Source organism: Anastrepha obliqua, chromosome 4 (genome assembly GCF_027943255.1).
Source record: "Anastrepha obliqua isolate idAnaObli1 chromosome 4, idAnaObli1_1.0, whole genome shotgun sequence".
Taxonomy (NCBI): Eukaryota; Metazoa; Arthropoda; class Insecta; order Diptera; family Tephritidae; genus Anastrepha; species Anastrepha obliqua.
Genome location: NC_072895.1, coordinates 2,722,118 through 2,743,392, shown reverse-complemented (window position 1 = coordinate 2,743,392; position 21,275 = coordinate 2,722,118). Strand labels below are relative to the sequence as shown.

The 21,275-nt window shown below is 39.9% G+C and overlaps 1 protein-coding gene across 1 annotated transcript; it reads left to right on the top strand.

Moving 5' to 3' along the window:
• The first annotated feature begins 4,712 nt into the window (after positions 1 to 4,712).
• LOC129245511 (uncharacterized) lies at positions 4,713 to 21,068 on the top strand. The gene is made up of 2 exons (XM_054883708.1): positions 4,713 to 7,065; positions 20,757 to 21,068. Exons 1-2 carry the CDS (start codon positions 4,713 to 4,715, stop codon positions 20,861 to 20,863), a joined length of 2,460 nt encoding a protein of 819 aa, XP_054739683.1. The 3' UTR covers positions 20,864 to 21,068.
• Positions 21,069 to 21,275: the final 207 nt, after the last annotated feature.

Below are 21,275 nucleotides of genomic sequence, written 5' to 3'. Positions count from 1 at the left end.
TAGCTTATATGCTATTAATCTACCCCGAAAGTAAGTGGTTTAGTTTGCACTCACCTCTCGAGCAAATTTTTTTTTCAACACTTTTGTGTATTTTTAAAGGTCTTTATAATTATTAGTTTTTTATAATTTTTTATTATCAATGAAACAAATTACCTGGATCTATGTACATTATCATTAGCTCAATTATATCAAATATATTTATTTACGAGACTCGGCTATTAAATAAAGATATACTCCATATTTTGAAGCAGGAAGTTTTCTTCTACCAGCTCCTTCAAGACGCGTGCCTTTTCAGAACTACAACGAACCCAAATCCTTTCCCTTTCAATACATATTTTACTTTGGGACCAGATAATAGTCTCTCGATGCGAAATCCGATGACTTAGCCAAATCCGTTGTCCAGAGCAATTGGCTTGGTGGTGAACATATTGCTTGTCCTGCCACATAATAAGTGGTTTTTTTTTCTTATACTTTAAGGAGCACCCAGTAACCTTAATCGTCTAGCTGTCAAACCCGGACATTTACAGAGAAACTGCTCAACAGCTTCCTTCTCTGAAAAGTCCCCACAGCTTCTGCAATGAGAGTTTATTGGTAAACCTAGCTTTTATGCAGGTGTGCCGATCGTACTGCGTCTATTGCACTGGGGCCAAAGAGTTTTCGAAATAGCACACGAAGAAATGGCGCCCCATCTGATCTGTGCTTTCCTAAGAAATAAATTGCGCAATCCCTCTTTAACGACAGTCAGATGAATGCCGATGGCCGGGTAGGAGACCTCTGAGACCTGGCAAGCTTATTAGTAATTTATTTGCCCTCCTTGTTTCTATGTCCTGGAACCCAAATCAGAGAAATGTTACCTGCTCACCCAAGAGATTTGATCTCCTCCTTACAGAAGTTGATCAGTTTAGATCTGCACCATAGCGTCGTCAGAGTCTTGATCGCGACTTGACTATCGGAAAAAATGCTAATTCTCCCTCGCTCCCACGTTCCCTAAGCATTTTGCATGCCTGCAGGATCGCAAAGTTTCTGCCTGAAAAACACCAGCAGTATTCCGCAGTTTTAAGGAAATATATAAATTTGCTGATTTAGAGAAACGCCCTGCTTCGACTGCCAATTCCATCTTAGAGCCATCAGTGCAGACAGAGGTGCCAGCTTCGGTGCAGATTTCCCCTCGTTTCAAACCTGCCTTGCTAATATTTAATTTGATTTTCAACAGCCAAAGAGGTGCCCTATTCCATATGTTCTTTTTTGATTAAAAAGAGTGTCACGGAAGTTCAGTTATCTTCAACTACTTATTAACCTTCTTGAAAATACTTAAACCCCTCAAAACCCCTTGCAAGCAATAAGCATTGATTGTCGTTCACTTCTCTCTATAAATTGTAAAACTTTGTTGCGGTTTTTCAAAGTTTAATGCGAGATTTCACTCGAACTTTTTCTATATTTTTACACTTACCGGCCTATGAGTTACTGCAAGCAAACCAGTTCAACCTAATCTAATCTACACCTAGCATTTCTTCAGCTAAAGCCTGATTAATTTACAGCAGCGAGAAGTATCGCATCCGATAGAGAAAGCTTCACGCTGAACAGCAGTTGGCGCTGACGTTGATTGCCTACGTACTTCAATAGTCAGTCTCGTTATATAATGTCCATACCTCATATATACAAAATTTTAATTTAATTTTAGTTACTTCAATCAAATCACAGTGTTAAATTTAATTACTCAATTACTCAGTCGCGATTTATCTAAGAGTGTCGATCATTCCATACAAGTCTTACACTATTTTATGGACCATAGTTTTTAGCAATTCTTAAAAAACATTTAAATTCTTTAACCTCTCACATTTTCCCATAAAGGCACGCACACATACACACCTATTTCGCTCGTTCACATAAGGCTTATTATTTATTAATTAAAACACTTATTTAATAGACTTACCTACTCAATTCCTCTCGTGTTGCCTCAATGGCCTTTTAACTTCTTCAACAATTTTATTTGTCCTTTTTAAGCCAAATAATACTTATAAGTATATTTTCACTTAATTCTAATAAATTTGCTAGCTTTTCACTCCCATTTCACGCCATTTTTATTTCACTTATTCACTCCGATCAGACTTCAGATTTTTTATCGTAATTTCTCTCCCTTTAAAAGTGTTTTATTTTTACCCATACACTGAAACTTTTTCACAGTGGCATTAAATTATAATTTTCCATATAATTATCAACTTAACCTACTCATATTAGTAATAATTTTTCTAATTTTAAATGGTATACTTACCAAATTTCTTACATATTTAAATGCATTTTTACTCCTTTATTTTTACCTTATACCCAACTCACTCTCACAACTCAACTCAACTGAACTCAAATCAACTTAAAACTCAACTCAACTCAACTCACTCTTAACTCAATTATTACTTAGCTAATGCACAAATTGAAATGCACTCCCGCTCCTCTTTAATAGAATCCAAACTACTTAATTACACGTACTTTATAAACTCACTACTTACGATGTAATATTTTCTAACAATTTATTAAAACACTCAATTTTGACTCACACATTCGCCCTCCGCATGATGTATCACTCACTTTTAGCACCCCACTCTACCGCTCTACTTAAGAACTTTCACACAAATAATCTCACTTAATTTTTTCGTTTGACAACACATTAATAGGCGCCTTCGATTCGCCACTTTTCTAGGCTCTCCTCACTTTGACGAAAAATTTCCATGTGGCGATTGTACCTCATATCAGTTGTACCTCATAAACTGATATAACTCACTAATTTCAGTACTCCCAACTCTCTTTCGATAGAGTTTCATTAGAGACACTTTTATTGCTTCAACTGTGCGAATTCTTGTTTGGTATTGCTATACACCTTGCAATTGTTAGTTGTTGCTCTACAGTCAATAACAACATTGAGAAGAACGAGAACACAAAGAGTGCTGCCAGAGCGCGAGCATCACAAGTCACGAGTTGAAGCAACAAAACTAATGCTCCTAAAGCACTTCCAAGCAAATGTAATTTTTGACAGCGCTGTTCTGGCGCTACCAACAGATGTTTATTTATACCAGCTACTTGCTAACGCCCAGCGAATCGAGGGCGCCTAATATGAACGCAGTATTTCATCATTTATTTGTCCACCCTCTCATAGCATTTTCACGCACTCACGCACTCACTCACTCAGCTGCCTTGGGCACTAACTTATTTGCTAAAGTAAATATTCTCTATTTGTATTTTTGTATTTTTCTTCTTCTTGTCTAATTCTAGTTGTGATTACTGTTTTTATTTAAAAGCGAAATGGTTATGTTGAATCAACAACAAATACAATGCAACTTGCACCAAGTGACAAATGCAAAGTATAAAAAGAGATAGCACTAATTATACAGATAACTGTTTACTACATATATACGTAAATCACGAGTGTATGGCACGAAAAAATATCGAAAACATAAACACCAAGTAAAAATCTAAAGAAAACATTAAAAAAAATTAACTATGTCATGATATCATCAACCGCTAATCAAAAGTAGAAATGTACTGAAAATTTCTTAAAATTAAATAAAAACGTTAAACTATGAATTTTAAACGGCTGAACAGCAGACTAACTGCATTAAATCCACAAGAAGTGAGCGCAGCAATAAGGATCTGACACAAATAGCGATTAAAGCAGAGCATTCAACTCTTTACTGAAACATCTCTCAGGCGTTCCCGAGTTTAATTTTTATCCTTCGCGTACTTTCATTGTTTCGCTCACAAATGTACGACGCTCACAATCGGTAACAACAACACAACAACTTGAATGTAGTGTGTAGCTGCTTACCAACACCCACGCAATCACGCTTGCTTACATCGTATTGAAAAACAAAGCACAGAAAAACTCACGCACATGCGCTTCCAATCAGAAACAAAACAAAAAACAAAAACAAAAACAATAGAAACAAAAAATAGCAAAAGCAATATTAAAACAGCTTGAGTGTATATTTGGCGTAGAAAATATATTTTGCATATTTGCTATCGCTCTTTAGATTGATTGCTCGCTCGTTCGCTCACTCACTCACTCAATTCAGACTCAGACTCAGATTCAGAAATACGCTCAAACGCTTAGAAGTAAAAACACAAACAATCAAATATAATTTTTAAATGATATTTGTGTGCCAGTGTGTGTACGCTCACGATTACATAGATTTTTGTATTGCTCATACTGTAAAGTAATTATAAAACTTAAAGTACGCACCCAAGCAACCCAACTAGCAAAGACACCAACCATCACCATAAATAAGCACCTTAATCAATTTTGTCACTAATACCACCAACACTTATTTTGCTTATAAAGTTCAGTCCTCCACCAGCACCACCACTACAACCAACACTAAAACCACAACCTTCAGCCAATCTCCAGCTTTTTGTAATCCTCCAGCAACGCAAATAAACGCAAAATTGTCGTCACACCAACGCACTCTAAGTGTCACCGTAAACGTATTTATCACCGTTATCATAAGCGTAAACGTAAAAGTAAAAGTAAAATTAAAAGTAAAAGTAATAGTACAAGTAAGAGTAGCAGCCACCGCCTTGGTCATCACCGTCACCGTAAATTTTGTTGTATTTGTACACCGTAACTGTAATTGTAACCCTTCCCGCCCGCCAAATCCCATTCCAGCACCACAATTGCACATTACTATAATAATAGGCACCCCTACTACCACTATTACTACCGTATGGAGCGCGGCGCCAGCGGTAGTAGTCACCATCATCAACATGCTGCCGCCGCCTCCACCGCTGCTGCTGGCCACAGTTACATGACCCACCACGGCGCCGCCACCGCTGCTGACGTTGAATATGAGTACAATACGTCGGGCAAGTCTTCCTTCGACAATCCCGCCACCAAGAAAAAGCCACCTAAACTGAAAGCCATTAATCGTTCCCTATCGATGGCAATCGACAACTACGCACCGCCGATCGGTAGCGGCGGCACTGGCTCACCATCAACGATGATTTTGGACGACTCGCTTATCGTCGAACAGCCGCTTATACATCGTTCCGCGTCTCCGCTACCTCTGCGCTCCGCACCGCCGCAGACACTTGCGATACCCGCGCATCAAATACTTGGTGGGGGTGGCATTGACGGCAATCGCGCCGTCTCGCCTGCACTCTCGGCACGCCAACAACATCATCAACAACAACACAGCCTACATACGTTTCAGAATATGGCGGCGCAAGCACGTCAGCAGCAACAACAGCAAGCGCATCATCATTCGAGTTCGACGAGCTCGCCCACATCGCATGCGGTTAGCCCGTTGCCAGTGCGCGTACCATTGGCACACCAGCCGGACATCTACTTGGTCAGCAGCAGTAGTCTGGGCGAAGACGTGGGCGCACTCGGTGGTGGCGTTCGTGGCGGCAGCAGTTCGCCTATACAGTTCATCGATGACTATATGCTGCCGCCGTCGTCGCATCGACATACGGTCAGCGCTACGCACCCGCTTAAAAAGAATATGTTTCGTCGCTCTGATACTATTGACGTACATCCGGCTTCCACTTTTCAGATGAAGAAGACCCACTCGTTTCACGCGCAACAAGACTCCGCCTCCACAATAGATCAAATGTTGCTATCCGCCGCGAGCGCGTCGCAAGGCTCGTCGGCGTCGTCGAGTAGACGCACAAGTTCGGTGCGCGGCAATTTCCTAATGCCGGGTCATCCCGGCAGTGGTGGGAGCAAAGATCTGAGTCGTTCACCATCGCCCAGTCGACGAGGTTGTCGTTCACACCGCTCCTTCAACGATCCAGGTCGCCGGCCTAGCATCAAACCGGAGTCAGTAGTCGAATCGCAAATACGGCATCCATCGCTCAACGACGAACTAATGGAGTCCTTAGAGGGTCGTTCAGCGGCGACGCTTTTTCCACAGCAAAACCTCTCGCTCGAAAATGAGCTCTTCGTAGAGTCGCGTTCGCGCAGCAACAGCAGCACAAAAATGGAGGATGTTGGCATGGAAGTGGCTGCAGCTCAGCGAGCTGCTGCTATATTACTGGCGCGCAAAAGTTCGAGCTCCTTCGAGGATGGCAGCGGCGCCTCAGCTATGACGCACGGCGGCACTCATCCACCTTCGGCGTCTGGGAGTAGTCTAAAGAAGAGGGGCGAACATCCGCACACACGTCAACACAGCTCACAGAGTCTCGAATTGGATGGACGCCCTTCAACTTCTGCGGCAGCAGCAGCAGCAGCGGCCGCAGCACATGGCCACCAACCGCACGCGTTACAACTTCATAGCGCCGCTGCGGCGGCCACAGCCGCCTATCACTTTAAACGCGGTGCGCAACACGGTCGCTCACTCTACTTATCGCCAAACAACCTCGAAGAGCTGCAAGTGCATCAGCGTCCCAGCATTCTTGCCGCAGCGGCTGCCTTTCAGGGCACCAACGCCAGCGCCAGCGTTAAACAAGCAAAAGCATTACACAGCGCCAGCATGCGTTTGCGCACTTATCGTGAAACACTCAGTGCGACCAAGAAATCGAAAAGTTTTATTGGCGATGGCGCCTATCCGCCCCCCGCTGTGACAGGCAACGAGTTCGAACTCACATCACCCCACCGACGCAATAGTCGTCCATTGTCTAGTGCGGTCGGCGGCACTGTAGACGATATCAAGCGTAGTCCACGTCCGTTAGCGCTCACGCCGACCTCCGCTGCAGCGGCTACCGCTTTTATGGAGGAGAAGCGTCCCTCTTTCGAACGTAAACCGTCGCTGACGTACGAACTCAGCGATGCTGCTTTCGAGCAAGTGCTACGTCCATTTCATCACAAAGTGGCCGGACGAAAGGCTTCGATGAGTGGCGGTTCACATAAGGCGCTCAAAAAGAAATCGCTCAGTGACGAAACAGACGAAGAGGAAGAAGCCGATCGGAAACGAAAACGAATCGTTTGCATTGTGATGACAGTGTTCCTATGCTTGGTATGCGCCAGTGTGCTGGTTGTGATACTCACACTAACGCACTCCTCCGGCCAGTCAACACATCATCACGGACCGAGCAAGAAGATCTACACATTTTCACGCGAGACGCCAGTGCATTATAACGGTACGATTTGGGGTCTCAAATGTGCCATGTTCGATAGAGGTATGGGCAGAAAGAGAGGAAGAGATGGGGAGAATCGAGATGGTAAAGAAGTGGGGAGGTGCCGCATGTAATGAGTTACCACAAATGTGGGGGCATGAGCTGGTCGTTTGTGCTAGACATTGTAAAAAAGCACTGACCCGCATGGAATTGTCATTGGTCCTTCAACCACACACTTACACACTCACACACACACACACACAGAAGAGACACATATGTGACTCTACTACATTGCATAGTTTCCATTGTCATTATTATGCAAATTACGCCACGACGGCGTTGTTGCAGCCTTGTGCCCAAGCGGGAGACATGCCACACACTACACAAATACACCCTGGTAAATAGTGTGCGAGCAGCAGTCGGTGTAGCGCTCACGTTTCACAAACAATACACAGCAGCTCCCCAGCTGCGCTCATTTATAACACATTTCCGTTACCCATGCCACTGCCACCAGCTCATCTGCCCAAGAAAAACTAACCAGCACCTCTTCACTTCCAATACCGCCTTCTGTCTACCGTTTAACTCTACTTTGTCTCTTCCTCGTAAGTATGTGTGTGTGTATGTGTATATGAGCAGGCGCATATGGCCTTTTATTTTTAAGCGTGAAATGTAGGTTATACAATGCTGCTACTGCCACTGCCACCAACACTGACACTGTCACCAGTAATGTCGTCCTATCCTCTTCACTTCCAGTGTTGTTGCCACTTGTGGTGACATTGGCTGTTGCCTGTTGGCTGTTGGCTGCTCGGTTGGCTTCTGCCGCCTGGTATGACGTGCAAATAATAAAATGTACACAGCTGTAAATAATGCTAAGAAAAAAATATAGCTGATGCTGCAGTAACGTTGCACGTTGAAGTCACTTTGCAGCTCGACAGTAGCCACATGACAATCAACACTATCAGCATTTAGGGCAAGTCAGGCTCAAGGCTGGCAGGGATAGTAGTGCTTGTGCAAATAGTGATATTAAAGTGAGTACGAAAAACAACAACAACAACAACAAAAGCAACAATCATACAAAAGTGAACAACAACAAAATAGCACAAAAATGCAGTGAATGTGGAAGTGTTAGCTGGAAATTTATGCAAATGATCTCTTCGTAAGTGTGAAAAATCCAAGTGCATGTGCGCTCGCGTCAGAGAAGAGAGTGTTTATGTGTGGGGCGTTTTACAAAATACTTTAGATAAGTCTATTGACAATGCAGTCAATGCACTCGGGTTGCAGATGCGTAAATATGATGACGGTAATTGGCATGTTTTACTATATTCGGAAGCATCCCTTTTATCGCACCCCCCATCTCTCTTCATCACTCTCCTCACACACTCCTTACGCCAAATTAAGCATACCCAAAAATGCATTTAATTATTTTCATAGGCCAAAGTGGCAACTGGCTGTCTTATAGGGATTGTTCGTGCATGGCGGTCAAGATTGTGTCAAGTGGTTCCGGTAATTTAATTATGTAACAAATAACAAACAAACAAGATTGACTATAGCTCCACACCAGGAACTTAGATAAATATAATATAATAACGGACTTTTAACTACTGAAACTTTTATAAAAAGCAGAGTAGGTTCAGATATGCACTCAAAGAAGGCATTCATCTACCATTGAAAAGTAATTGGATGCTTTGAATCTAAGGGCAGATAGGAACAGGACAGGAACTAAGAATCTACTGTACTGCCGGAAGTAATAATTTTTCAATTTACATAAAGCAAAAGCAAATTCTTATAAAAGTTAGTTTCCAAGAGCTGACACTTCGATTTATATATAACCGGAAATTAAATGAATTGGGCATCCGGGAAAATCAGTTCCGAAATTCTAGGCTTTAATGGGTTGCCTTTTGATTAGGCAATGGATCTCCAAGCAGCAGAGAGGCCTATATATATAAAATAAGGATTTCCGATCCACTACACTTAAAAAATCAATGGGCCAGCCACACTAAAGAAAACGCAAGTTACTGAGGATCCACTCTTAAACTGTATTTACAATTTTAATATTGAAACTAGTTCTGCTTTCCAGCAACCTGTCCCGAACTCGACTGCCTGATCATTGTGGCCTGTTTTCCACCTACTGTCACACCTGTTGCCACCTGTTGTGGGAGCGTCGGGTGCGTGTATCCTTTGTTGGGTGTTTAGAGCTCCTCTTCTTATTTCCGGTGTGTGTCTCAATGCTGTTTTACAAATGGAGTGGCCCACAGTTTCGTGCCACCTACGTATAGCAGATGATTTTCCATGAATATATTTTCCAATGGCAGAAATACACTCGCAGGTTTGCCACTGCAGGCCGGGGGCGACCCTAATTAGAAAAAAGAACATTTCTATCATTCGATGTTGCCTACAGAGTGTTTCGAACCCAGTACAAGGTCATTCGGCTAGAGGGGCCACAAAAAAAACTCAAGTACAAATCTTGCGTCATTTCTCAAATGCCTAAAAATAATCGCTTGAAGCCAATCCGAAACTAAATCTAACAATCACCAAAGAATCTTCCACCAAAGCTCACGAAGCTGCTGGCGCATCATTAAATAACATACACAACAGTCTTACGACTATCAATTGCAGCCGCTTCTGATCAATCTGCTCACTTCGAATGTCGAATTGAGGATTTGCCTCACCAAAAACGCGGAAAAATCTTCCCGGCCGTTAAGCCAGGCTCGGCGATCGTTTGGCGGTAGTTCTCTCTTTGGTTACAATTCGTTTTTCATCGCCAATTACAAATACCATCCGTTTGAAGAATTAGTAAATTGTGTTATCTTTTAGTAAATAATGACAATTCGGTCTAAAAGGTTTAATTCGTGTGACGCCCACACATGGAGTTTCGTCTTAAGATCAGAAATGATGCAATTGGTTCCAAACTTTTTTTTTCTGATTTTCAGTTCCTCACATATACACCGGCTCGACTCCACGGTTTCCATGCTTTTATCGATATTTTCGTTGATTGGCTTGGCCTAACAGAGCGCCTCCTGTTCGACGACCATACTATCAGAATTGTTTCGTTGGATCCACTGCCTTAGTTCTAGTCTTAGCTTGCACCAATGCTGCGACGACAGCTGCAAACAATGGATCAGATTAAAGTGTTTTACGAGGTGTAGCCAATTGGTCAATAAAACTCAATTTTTTATTATCTGCATTTTCAGTAGTCTCCCTCTAACTGCACAATGATTGCGGCGTCTCCCCGCCGATTGGAAATGCCCTTGATAATAACTGGTTCAGCACCGCAGCTACAGATTTCTTGCCCTGTGCGCCACCTTGATGAGTTGCTATAACGTGCGAATCCATCTTGGCGAATAAGACAAAGTCGCATGGGGACTAAAAGACGAGTGCGGCAATCTTTCGCTTGTTAAAAATCTCCTTTAACAACTTGCGAACGGTTTATTTATTTATTTGAATGCTTAGACGCCTGTTATGCTTGACAAGCGTGAGCAGACAATCGACAAATCGTATCTCGGCACGAGATCGTTATCTAGCGCTATAACCTGTAAATACCTATCACGGATACTGGAAAGAGTTAGATCACGGCTTTAAATTAGCCCGCAGATTGAAAGAAATGTTTCCTTGATTTATTTTGATAATTAAAAGCATAAAAAGGTTAAGAATTCAAGAGTCGTGGACTATGTCGCTGGCTAATCTAAGCTCTGATGGAACATGCGCGTTCAAGACTTGTGGTAAATTTGTACTTTTTGGTCCTGCGCTTTACCGAGGAAGCAGTTTCAAATTTTTTCATAATTCATAAAATTTCTTTCACCTTCCAACTAAATGGATTAATTCTCAAGTGCTTTGCTGGTACCATTGCAGTTTAGTTGACGTAAGTAATAAACATTCCCATCAATCCACCAAGCTCCTCTTCCCGCTGTGTAACCATCTATTTACATTAGATACTACGCGATGCACGCGATGCCAGGAAAAGTTTCGGCAAGTTGCATGAATACTATTTAATTTTATACATCAAAGTTTTTTCGTCCTTTTTCTGTACTTTACAGCAACATTTTCGTTTGACAGTTATGCTGTTGTGAATTTAAACTTTTATATGCCAGGTCATCTCAACCCCTAGCCTCCGCACACAATCACTTCTTCAGCTTGGTTATGGTTTTTCGTGCGACAGTTACTTGTTGTTTTTGTTTTATTATAATGTTTTTTTTTTCTTTTACGATTTTCTACTCTTTTCTCTTTACTAATTTTGGGTACTTCTTTGATGTTTTGTCTTGTTTTTAACTTTTTTTTTTTGAATTTTAAGTACCATTTAAGTCAAATGTTCTCCACACGAATGAATAAAAGGAAGAATATGAAAAGTAGCACCACTGCTCCACTACTCCTCTCGTCTTGCATTGAGTTTTCTCGCCCGCTGACACAGTCTGTCCACTTTTGAGTGGCAGTGTTTAATGGTGCGGTAAAAGTTTTTCCCTAAAAGCGTTGTGGTGTCGATGCCAGCGACGTTGCAGAAAAGTAGAACAGCAGAACTAGAAGAAAATCAGCTTGCATGTCACCAACAGTCAAAATTTCATAGTTTGTTGCTTAGGTTGAGTTTTTGCTTTTCAAGTTTTTATTATTCTGTGCAGGTGAAAATGTGTCGAATGACGAGAAAGTCCACAACCAACTTTCATGTGCTTTGGTTATTCTGGTATGAAACTTTAATGAAGGGGCGCTAATAGCAAATTGAACTTAAGTATACTTTTTCATTTAATTTCTTTCTCACTACTTAATGTCTGCAATTTTATTGAAATTGAATTTGAATGCTTTGATAATGGTTAAGTGAATTGAAAGAATTCTTAAATGCATATTTATAAACTTAGAGGAAAAATTCTCTTCTAAATAATAAAGCTTTTGCAGAAAATTTCTATTTTGAAGGTTATGGGTTTCGAAGGCAAAAAAATTGTCCTCTTTTTCGAATTTATTAATTGAAATATTTTATTCAAACTTTACAACAAAGAAAGACATTTAGCGAATATCTTCTGAAATTTTCATTTCAAAATTTTGAAAATTAAACCCTAGAGCTTTATTTTCTATACCGCGAAGAATAAATTTCCTTTAGCATTGTCGGATTAACTCATGAAAAATTCATATGGAATTGAAAAACAAATTATTTCTTCTAATAGATATATAAACCGTGCTTGGACAAAAGAAATAACCTTTTATTTAATTTCGGTAGAACTGGTTGGATGGTTGTACTGATTTGTTCGTAGATAAACGAAATCTCTTACAACCTCGAAATCATAACTGGCAACAGTTACTTGGGTGCCGGTACGCGAGTGTGCCGTTGGTTTGTTTGATGGCAGGAGGTACTTCGCTGTGTCCTCGTTCACTGCCAGACCCATTCGCCTTGTCTTTTTTATCCAGTTTGGAAAAGGCATAACTAACAACGCGCTTGTTAAGGCTTATGATATCAATAAAAAAATTGTGTCTGGGCGATTAAGTTCTGCGGGTCGCACAATCTTTTCCAGCATCAGGTTAAAGAAGTCAGCCTGTCAGCCTGTCTGAAAGCTCGTTTGTTATCAAACGGCTCGGAGAGGTCATTTTCAACATCCGACCACATTTTACATAGAAGCTGATGCATGCTCTTTATCAGCTCCTCGCCTCCATGTTTGAATGGCTCAGCCGGCAGTCCGTCGTTCCACGTGGCTTTGTTGTTCTTTAGCCGCGTTATCGCTATTCACACCCCGTCATCGTCGAATAGCGGAACGACAGTTTCGTCGTTAACGATTGGGTATCGGGATCTTCACATTCTCTGCGACATGCGCAGCTGTCCCTATTGAAGAAGTGTTCGAGAAGTGTTCCCTCCATAATTTAAGCGTGCTCTGAATGTCAGTCACCAGATCGCCGAGTTCATTCTTAAACGAAAACGCCCCGGTCTTGATACTTTCTGTAAGCCGCCGAAATTTCTAGTAGAATTCTTTAGAGTCGGACGCTGTTCCTATTGGTTAGCATCTCAAGCTTCTCACAATCACGTATTTCGGCCTTTCGTTTCTTCTTTCTGATAATACATCTATAGCGATCCCACATGGCTCGCGTCGCGCCCGATCGCAGCGTGGCTCTACAGCAAGCATCTTTTCTTTGCGTGGCGGCATGACATTCCTCGTCGTACAAATTATTTTTCGGCGGTACGTACAGAACGAAAAATGTTGCTCCAATGCTCGTGCATGCCGAATTGTTGGTCTGTATTCTCTGAGAGCAGTAGGAGAGTCGAGCGCGATTCTTCTGGTTTGACAACGAGTATAAACTCTAAATTTTTGATCGATACTTTACGAGATATCGATCTCTACAGTCACCTGCCGAAAAAATATGCACATCTTCGCGAGTTTTAACAAGCCATTTAGCATTTTGTCAGCAACATTCTTCAGGATGAAAAATATGTTGATCCTTATCATATTTATCGAGTCCAACAAAGAGTAAGCCAAAGTAGGTGTTCTAAAGTACCTCTAGCATTCGCTTCGTTGCTTATGTTACACGCATTTCTCTGGACTAATCTCATTGCGTGTTCTGTTAAGATCCACTTTTTTATCGAAAAATTGTGTTCAGCGACGAAGCTTATTTTTGGATCAATGGGTACGTAAATAAGCAGAATAGTCGATTTTGGAGTGAAGATCAGCCGGAAGAATTGCAAGAGCTACCAATGTATCCAGAAAAGGTTACAGTTTGGTGCGGTTTATGGGCTGGAGGTATCATTGGACCGTACTTCTTCAAAGATGCTGCGAATCGTAACGTAACTGTGAAATGATATCCAACTTTTTTTTGGCCAAAATGCAAGAGCTTGACTTGCATGATATGTGGTTTCAGCAAGACGGTGCCACTTGCCACACAGCACGCGTAACAATGGACTTGTTGAGAGGCGAGTTCGGTGAACAATTTATTTCACGTTCGGGACCTGTCAATTGGCCACCCAGATCGTGCGATATAACGCGTTTAGATTATTTTTTGTGGGGCTATGTTAAAGCTCATGTCTATTCAAACAAATAGAAGGAAGTTTCACTTGGAAAAATAGTTAAAGAAGAAGACAAATTCTAACGGGCCTAGGATACTACTTTGGCGTACACCAGAGGAAGCAACACAAGAATAAGACGATACATTATCGAGTCGAGCGACACAGTGCCTATTGTCTAGATAGAAGTTTATGCACTTTAATTAAAAGCCGTTGACAAATTAATGAAACCCCCATTACATTAATAACAAAATCTGTGTTTTTACTCTTCTTTAAATTTCTTAGTTATACTGATATTTCATCTATATCATAGCAATGTTTCAGTTTTTTCCCTCGCCATATAATTTTCTTATTCCTTCAAATATTATAAATACTTATATTTCGAACCTTTTGCTTTTGCCTACTTCAACTTTGAAAACCACAACCCAAAACTCAGCTACAATTTTAGCTGGCATAAAAATCACTTTACAATATCAACTAAACTTTGCCGCCCGAGGCGCTTAACATCTCCAAGAACAATCACACTCCAAACAAATAAAATTCACCCATGTGGAGCTAAAACCACAAACTGCTGCTCTGGTAAGCCGCAGCCTAAGTCCTTACTTCGTATGCCTAGGTCCTGACTACACACACACATAGATGCACATCACATGCTCGTAGTCGGCCAGCCATCAAATACAATGTAGATACCCACTTACGGGTTGCCTGCTTGCCCTTGTAATAGTTTAAGCCGTTTAAACCTATTTGCCCACAAGAAAAACTATAATTGAGTGAAAATTGGCAGCAGGCGCAGGCCAGTGTCAGAGTATACAAAGAAACTTATAGTTACATGCGCACATGGCTATGTACTTCTGCATATGTACATGTTTATGTGGGTATGTATGTATATCTGTACGTCCATGAGAGTGTAGACGTGTCGGACGGCATGTTTACATTGCGCCCAACTTTGAAGTACAACTCGATCGGCACAATGCAAACAAATTAACAACACTGTTAACCACAATGGCAACCAACCAGCCACGAGCCACTTGGAACAGCTTGCCACGAACAAAAGTTTGCCAGCAACACTCCATTCAGAAACTTCATCAACATGCTGGCGGCGTGCAAATATGAGTTCCGCCGCTATTTATCTAATTGAATTAACTGAAATTATGAGTAAAAAATAAGCAGACGAGGCAGACGAGGCAGACGTGGCAGTGATATGAACCTGAATGTTTAGTTTTTTGTTTTTCTTTCACTTTTCCCAGCTTTATTGCAACTTTTGTATGAAATTTACTCTTGTTTCAAGGCTCTTCGGAATGAGTCAATAATCCCACGCTTTTTATGTATGTACCTTCGGCAAAGTGGCGCTTTCAGCTTTGCAAACCCGCATGCATGAAATTAATAAAGCAAAAACTTTTCACCTCATAACTGATATGTACTCGTCCTCCTAGTACCTGAGGTGCCCCGCAAAGCTATGCGAAAAATTCGTCATTCAGGCAACTTTGTCGAGCAAATTTTTTACTTTGGCCTTCTGCTATCTGTCTATTATCGAATTTGCTGCACTTTTCCACCATAGAGCACAGCGCTAATGTCTTTTATCTGCCACTGTCACTGCTCACTCGTTACCCCTCTTATACTTATAGATATTAATAACACTGTAATCTATTTTTGGTATTTTTTTTATTAAGTTTTACGTGTGGCTTTTATGCTTTTCCACTAAAGCCAACGTGCAAACAAATTTTTAATTAAATTTTCAGTAATTTGTCTGCACACATGCGCATGCATACGAACACATTGAGGCAGTCGGAAAATTTTAGTACGGCTTGTCATATACGAGTATGTATGTGTGTATGTATTTACGTAATTTTCGTCGGCTGACATATTGGCATACCCGTTGCAAGCCGCAGCAGCTGCAACATTGGAGCACCTTCAACCAGTCAATGCCACTGTAGCGAACCGAAAATTTGTTGTTGGTGTTGTCATTGGAAATTTCAGTTTTTGCAGTTTTCTGTTACGTACGCCAATTTGTGTACAGTGACCGATGTAGTGACACAAAAGCAAACAGAATATGCCGTGCGCAAATTAATTATTTCCAGAAAGTGAAGGAAAACGGTGCACAAGTGCATTTGTATGCTCGCATGTTTATGAATGAGGCAGATATCTACGGTAATTTACAATTAAAATGTAACTTGAGAGATGTAAGGCTTTATGACTTCCACACACGCACTCGAATATACATGTACATTAGGCCGGGTCGATTTGTGGGGAGGCAAAAAATCGCCCATTGCTCTTTGAAAATCATATTCTAGAGATCAAAATAAGAAACTTTACCGAAGGAACCATACCTCTAAAACGAATTCTGATGTCCCCCAATTTGAGTCGAACTTTTTAGTTTCTTTTCTATAACTCACTTAAATTAATTTTTTCATTTACATATGTTCTGGCTAAATAAATTTCTTAAGAGAAAAAATAGATGTTATTATAAATAAATAAGAAATATTATTATAAATAAATAAAAATAAAGAAAAAACATATCCATTTAGCTGATTTTTTCATGTAAAGGCCAAAAATGGTGATATTTTTAAATTGGGGGACATCAGAATTCGTTTTAGAGGTATGGTTCCTTCGGCAAAGTTTCTTATTTTGATCCGTAGAATACGATTTTCTCAGAGCAATGAGCGATTTTTAAATCGACCTGCCCTAATGTACATATATAATCCCGCTCTTTTTATATATATAATTGGCGCTTAAACCCTTTTTGGGTGTTTGGCCAAGCTCCTCCTCCTATTTGTGGCGTGCGTCTTGATATTGTTTCACAAATGGAAGGACCTACAGTTCCAAGCCGATATTTTTTTTTATGAGGAGCTTTTTCATGACAGAAATACACTCGGAGGGTTTCCATTGTTTGCCGAGGGGCGACCGCTATTAGAAAAACCTTTTTTTTTATTTTGAGGTTTCACGGAGATTCAAACCTACGTTCCCCGAATCCCGAATGGTACTCACGCACCAACCCATTCAGCTACGGCGGAGCTTTTACTCACTTTTTTGCCTACATCTCATTTTTCCCAACAAACCTTTTCATTCGATATCAACTTGAAATACATTTGAAAATTGATTTTTTTTTTAAATAATTTTTATTAATTTCTTAATTAAGGCACCGCAACTTTACGTTTGGTTCATCCCACAGCGTCAGTTCTGCTTACCAAAATTGGCCAACTGGGCATATTATAATATATTATAATCTCAACCTTCATATCAAGAAAAGTGAAGTTCTTACCCATTTAAAGTTTGAAAAAGTATTTTATTATTTAGATATAAAACTGGTTATAAACTTTTTTTAAAAAAAGAATCATTGTATAAAACAAAAGTGTGGAAAAAACATAAATTTAAATGCGAAAGCTCATGTTGCCTTTTAAACTAGTCCTGCACCCAAATCGAACGACTTTTCTCCCCCATTCCTCTTTGTTTTATTTTCACGCACGTGAACACCAAATGACGTAAAAATTTTTATACCTTCATATTTTCACCCAATGAAAGTTATAGGCATGTTTTTATGATAGAACTCCCTTCCCACAGCCCCCAGGCCGCGCCACCAGTCTCATTCGACACTAATAATCGAATATTTGCTTAAATTTAATCTAAAAAATCTTAGTTTTTCCTATTTCCCACTATTTATAGCACACTCTAGACTTCATAATCCGCATAAGCTGTTCAACTATGACCCAAATGCAAAGTTCAAAAACGGTTTGAGATAGAAAATTAGTAAAAATAATTTTTCTGGATATTTTTCTGATTGGTTGTTGTGATTTTATTCAACGAGGCGCTTCTCGCAGCAAAGAGGAAGGAGACTGTTTGTTAGAAGCGTTATTGCCTTGGGTTTTTAAAATATGTTCGAACTCCTAGGCTTCTCGAGCAGTGTTCAAATACAATAATGCCATGTGTATGCTGTTTTGTGGGAATCCCTTAGTGCAAACATGGAAGTTTATCATTTGAGTTAGAACATAATTCATAGTTGCTTACGATACAGATTTTATTACATGAATTGCATAAGATTGTTGGCAAATGAAGATAAATGGCATAAGCACGTGAAAATACTCTTATGTCTTAATCAAATAGTTTTTATCGCTTCAAAAGTTTTAGCGACCCTTTGCTTTTAAATAAAATGTACTGAAAGGTTTGATATAAATCCTGAAGAAGCTTTAAAGAGGTTTCTATATAAATTATTTTTTAGTGCACTTCTGTGCCTTATTGTGGCTTACTTAGAACTAACATTTCTACCCAACTTATTTGTAAGCCTTAGCCCAAGCTACCCCCATATCCGCCGCCGTCCGTGGAAGTTGGGCTTCTTGTTGGCTTCTTGTTAACACTTAGAGAATTATAAGATTAGAACAGGCATAATTCTACTTTAGTGAAATATAGGGTGATTTACTACTGTGGGCAAAAAGTAAGGTGAATTTATTTGTCAAACTTCGTGGGATTAAAATTTCGCTCTAGTTATTTTTTTCATGAGTTGGCAGCACTGTTAATAACATCTGGGCCAACTTTCATGTGAATGTCATTATCTGTAATATATTTACGCTTGTGTTTACCAAACGACCAAGAGTGCATTTTTCGATTTTTACAATGTCTAATTTGATTGAGCAGAGAAGTGCCATCAAATTTTGTTTGCGGAATGAAATTTCGGCTGCGGAAACGTTTAGCATGTTGCAGAAGGTATTTGGTGATTCCATCATGTCGCAGAAAAATGTTTATAAGTGGTACAAAGACTTCAAAGAGGGTCGAGAACGTGTTGATGACTTGGAGCGCTCCAGACGACCATCGACGTCAACAAATGACCAACACGTCAATAAAGTGAAGGAGTTAGTGCTCAAAAATCGTCGGTTGACTGTTAAAGACCTTACTGATATGATCGAAATATCAGAAGGATCTGTGAAAACCATTTTGAAAGACCATTTGGGCCTGCGAAAAGTCAAATCTCGTTTGGTACCGAAAACTCTCAATTTCTTGGAAAAAAGTCGTCGCGTTGATGTATGTGAAACAATGCTTTCAGACTATCAGGACAAGCTCAAATGCATCATTACGGGAGATGAGACTTGGATTTATGCTTACGATTAAGGGGATTATTTTGAAGGGGATGAAATTGATTACAAGAATAAATAAAGATTTTTCATTTTACAACCAAATTCACCTTACTTTTTGCCCACATCAGTATTTTAAGAAATTATCTATTCGTTGATTTAAATTCCACGCTCCTATTTTTTTCTGAATATTTTTCCTCATTATTTTTTAGCCTCTTATTTTTCATTTCTTTCCAATTTTCGAAATAGACTTTAGGTTTTTTGCCATTTTTGACTAATACTTTACAACTGTACTTAAAACATTTCTCCACTCACTACGTTGAGAAATTTTGTGATATCCTGATACGCGAGAGTATTTTTAACGGTAATGTGCAAAAAACTAAGTATGTACGTACATAAGTAGATACTCATTAATACTCAGTCATTTTGATTTTGAGAGGCGATCGGTAACAGAAAAAACTGTTTCTGTCATTAGGTATTTCATGCCCGGATCTTCGACCTGTGCACTTCCGAATGGTAGTATTGCTTCAACAATTCCGCTAGGCGGCCGACAAACGTATTCGGAGAAAATACGAAATATCGCCAAGAAAAAGATTATCAAAAATCAACGAAAACTTTGAGCGGCTTCATACTTGCATTAAAATTTATTTAATTTTCATTGAAATTTATTGGGCTATAAGACTGCGTACATAATTTTTTTTTAACTCTGATTAAAAATTTTGAGAGAAGTCTGTCGAATTTTTATCACTTTTATTGTAAACTTGTTCTACTGTGGTCTTTGTTAAAGATAAAAAGTCATTGAAAAAAAAGTAAATAGCAAAACTTGTGGTACATTTATAATAGGTATAATAATTTGGGGGTTGTATCAATGTTAATGTTAAAGTACATGCATAAAATGCCGCCTTAACCTGCGCATCCTGCCCTTTTCTGTTCAGTGTTGAAACTAAGTATTTCGTTCTCTTTTGATATTTAACTATATATATTTATGTATGTGTGTGTGTAAATGATTAATAAAAATGTATTTAAGTTCCTAAGAATCAACAATTTGTGTTCGTTGGTGAAACAGACTCTACCAACAGGCACTTCTCCCTCTCTATGTAAAAAATGTTAAGCAACATTAAGACTATGTTGTGGGAAATTTTTAAGTATTAGTGTTTCTAATTCATAAGAAATTACATTCTAAATAAACAGAATGGTAGTTTCGATGGTAAAAAAGCATAAATGAGGTAAGATAAGCTGTAGCCAATATCTTTTTAATTCTAAGCACTTTTACTACTCATTTTGAACAACAGCTTTTAATTACTTTGAAACTTTGAGAACCTAGAACTTCGAATGCGCTTCGCAACACATGTTAAACTGTGCTTAAAGTAAATAGTCTGGATTGATGAGAGTTTATGAATACTCATCAACAGACATTTACTTCAATCGCAGTTCAGACATAAAGCTACATACAAAAAAACCAACAAATAGTGACTGTGATTAAAGAAAGTGTACATCCCCACCTTGAAAAAACTAGCTCGAATGCGTAAGATACGATGCTGAATTCTTTTTTTTTTTTTTTTGTTTTGTTTTTGTACTTTTGGTTAACCTAGCTAACGCTCGCATTAAGTCCTTGTCCAATGATTTACCCCTAAACTAACATTGTTCTCTTTTTCTACCTCTCTCCCGTTTTTCTCGTATTCATACAGTTCGCCAAGAAAGTGAGCGCCTACTCAAGGAGACATTGGATCGTGCGCGCTCTATCAAAAACGCAACGGAAGCAGCATCCCAGCTAGCGCAACAACAAATTCCATAACACAACGGCGATTCGGCGGAGCGTAGCAGAAAATTAGATTTTCCGCCACAATTGTTGCACCACCAACAACTGCCATTGCAACAAGATCAAGAACAAGAACGGCTACATAATAAAGGCACTGTACTGAGCTTCGTGAGTGGCGCGTTTGTACGATTTTTAGCGCGTTTCGCCGAAAGCAATGAAAATTTTGATAGCAACAATGAAGGTGACGTTAGTGGAAGAGGTGGCATGTTTAGTCCAGCAGTGGCAGCAGCAGCAGCAACAACAACACTAAAAGCAACATCTTCATCCATGGCAACCTTTTCCAAACATGCACTTGTGACATTCAATGCAGCAACAAATGGGCCCATCGGGAAACCTACAGAAGCAAAAGCAATAAAAAGTCGATATTCAGCGGAGTCGGTGGAGAGTG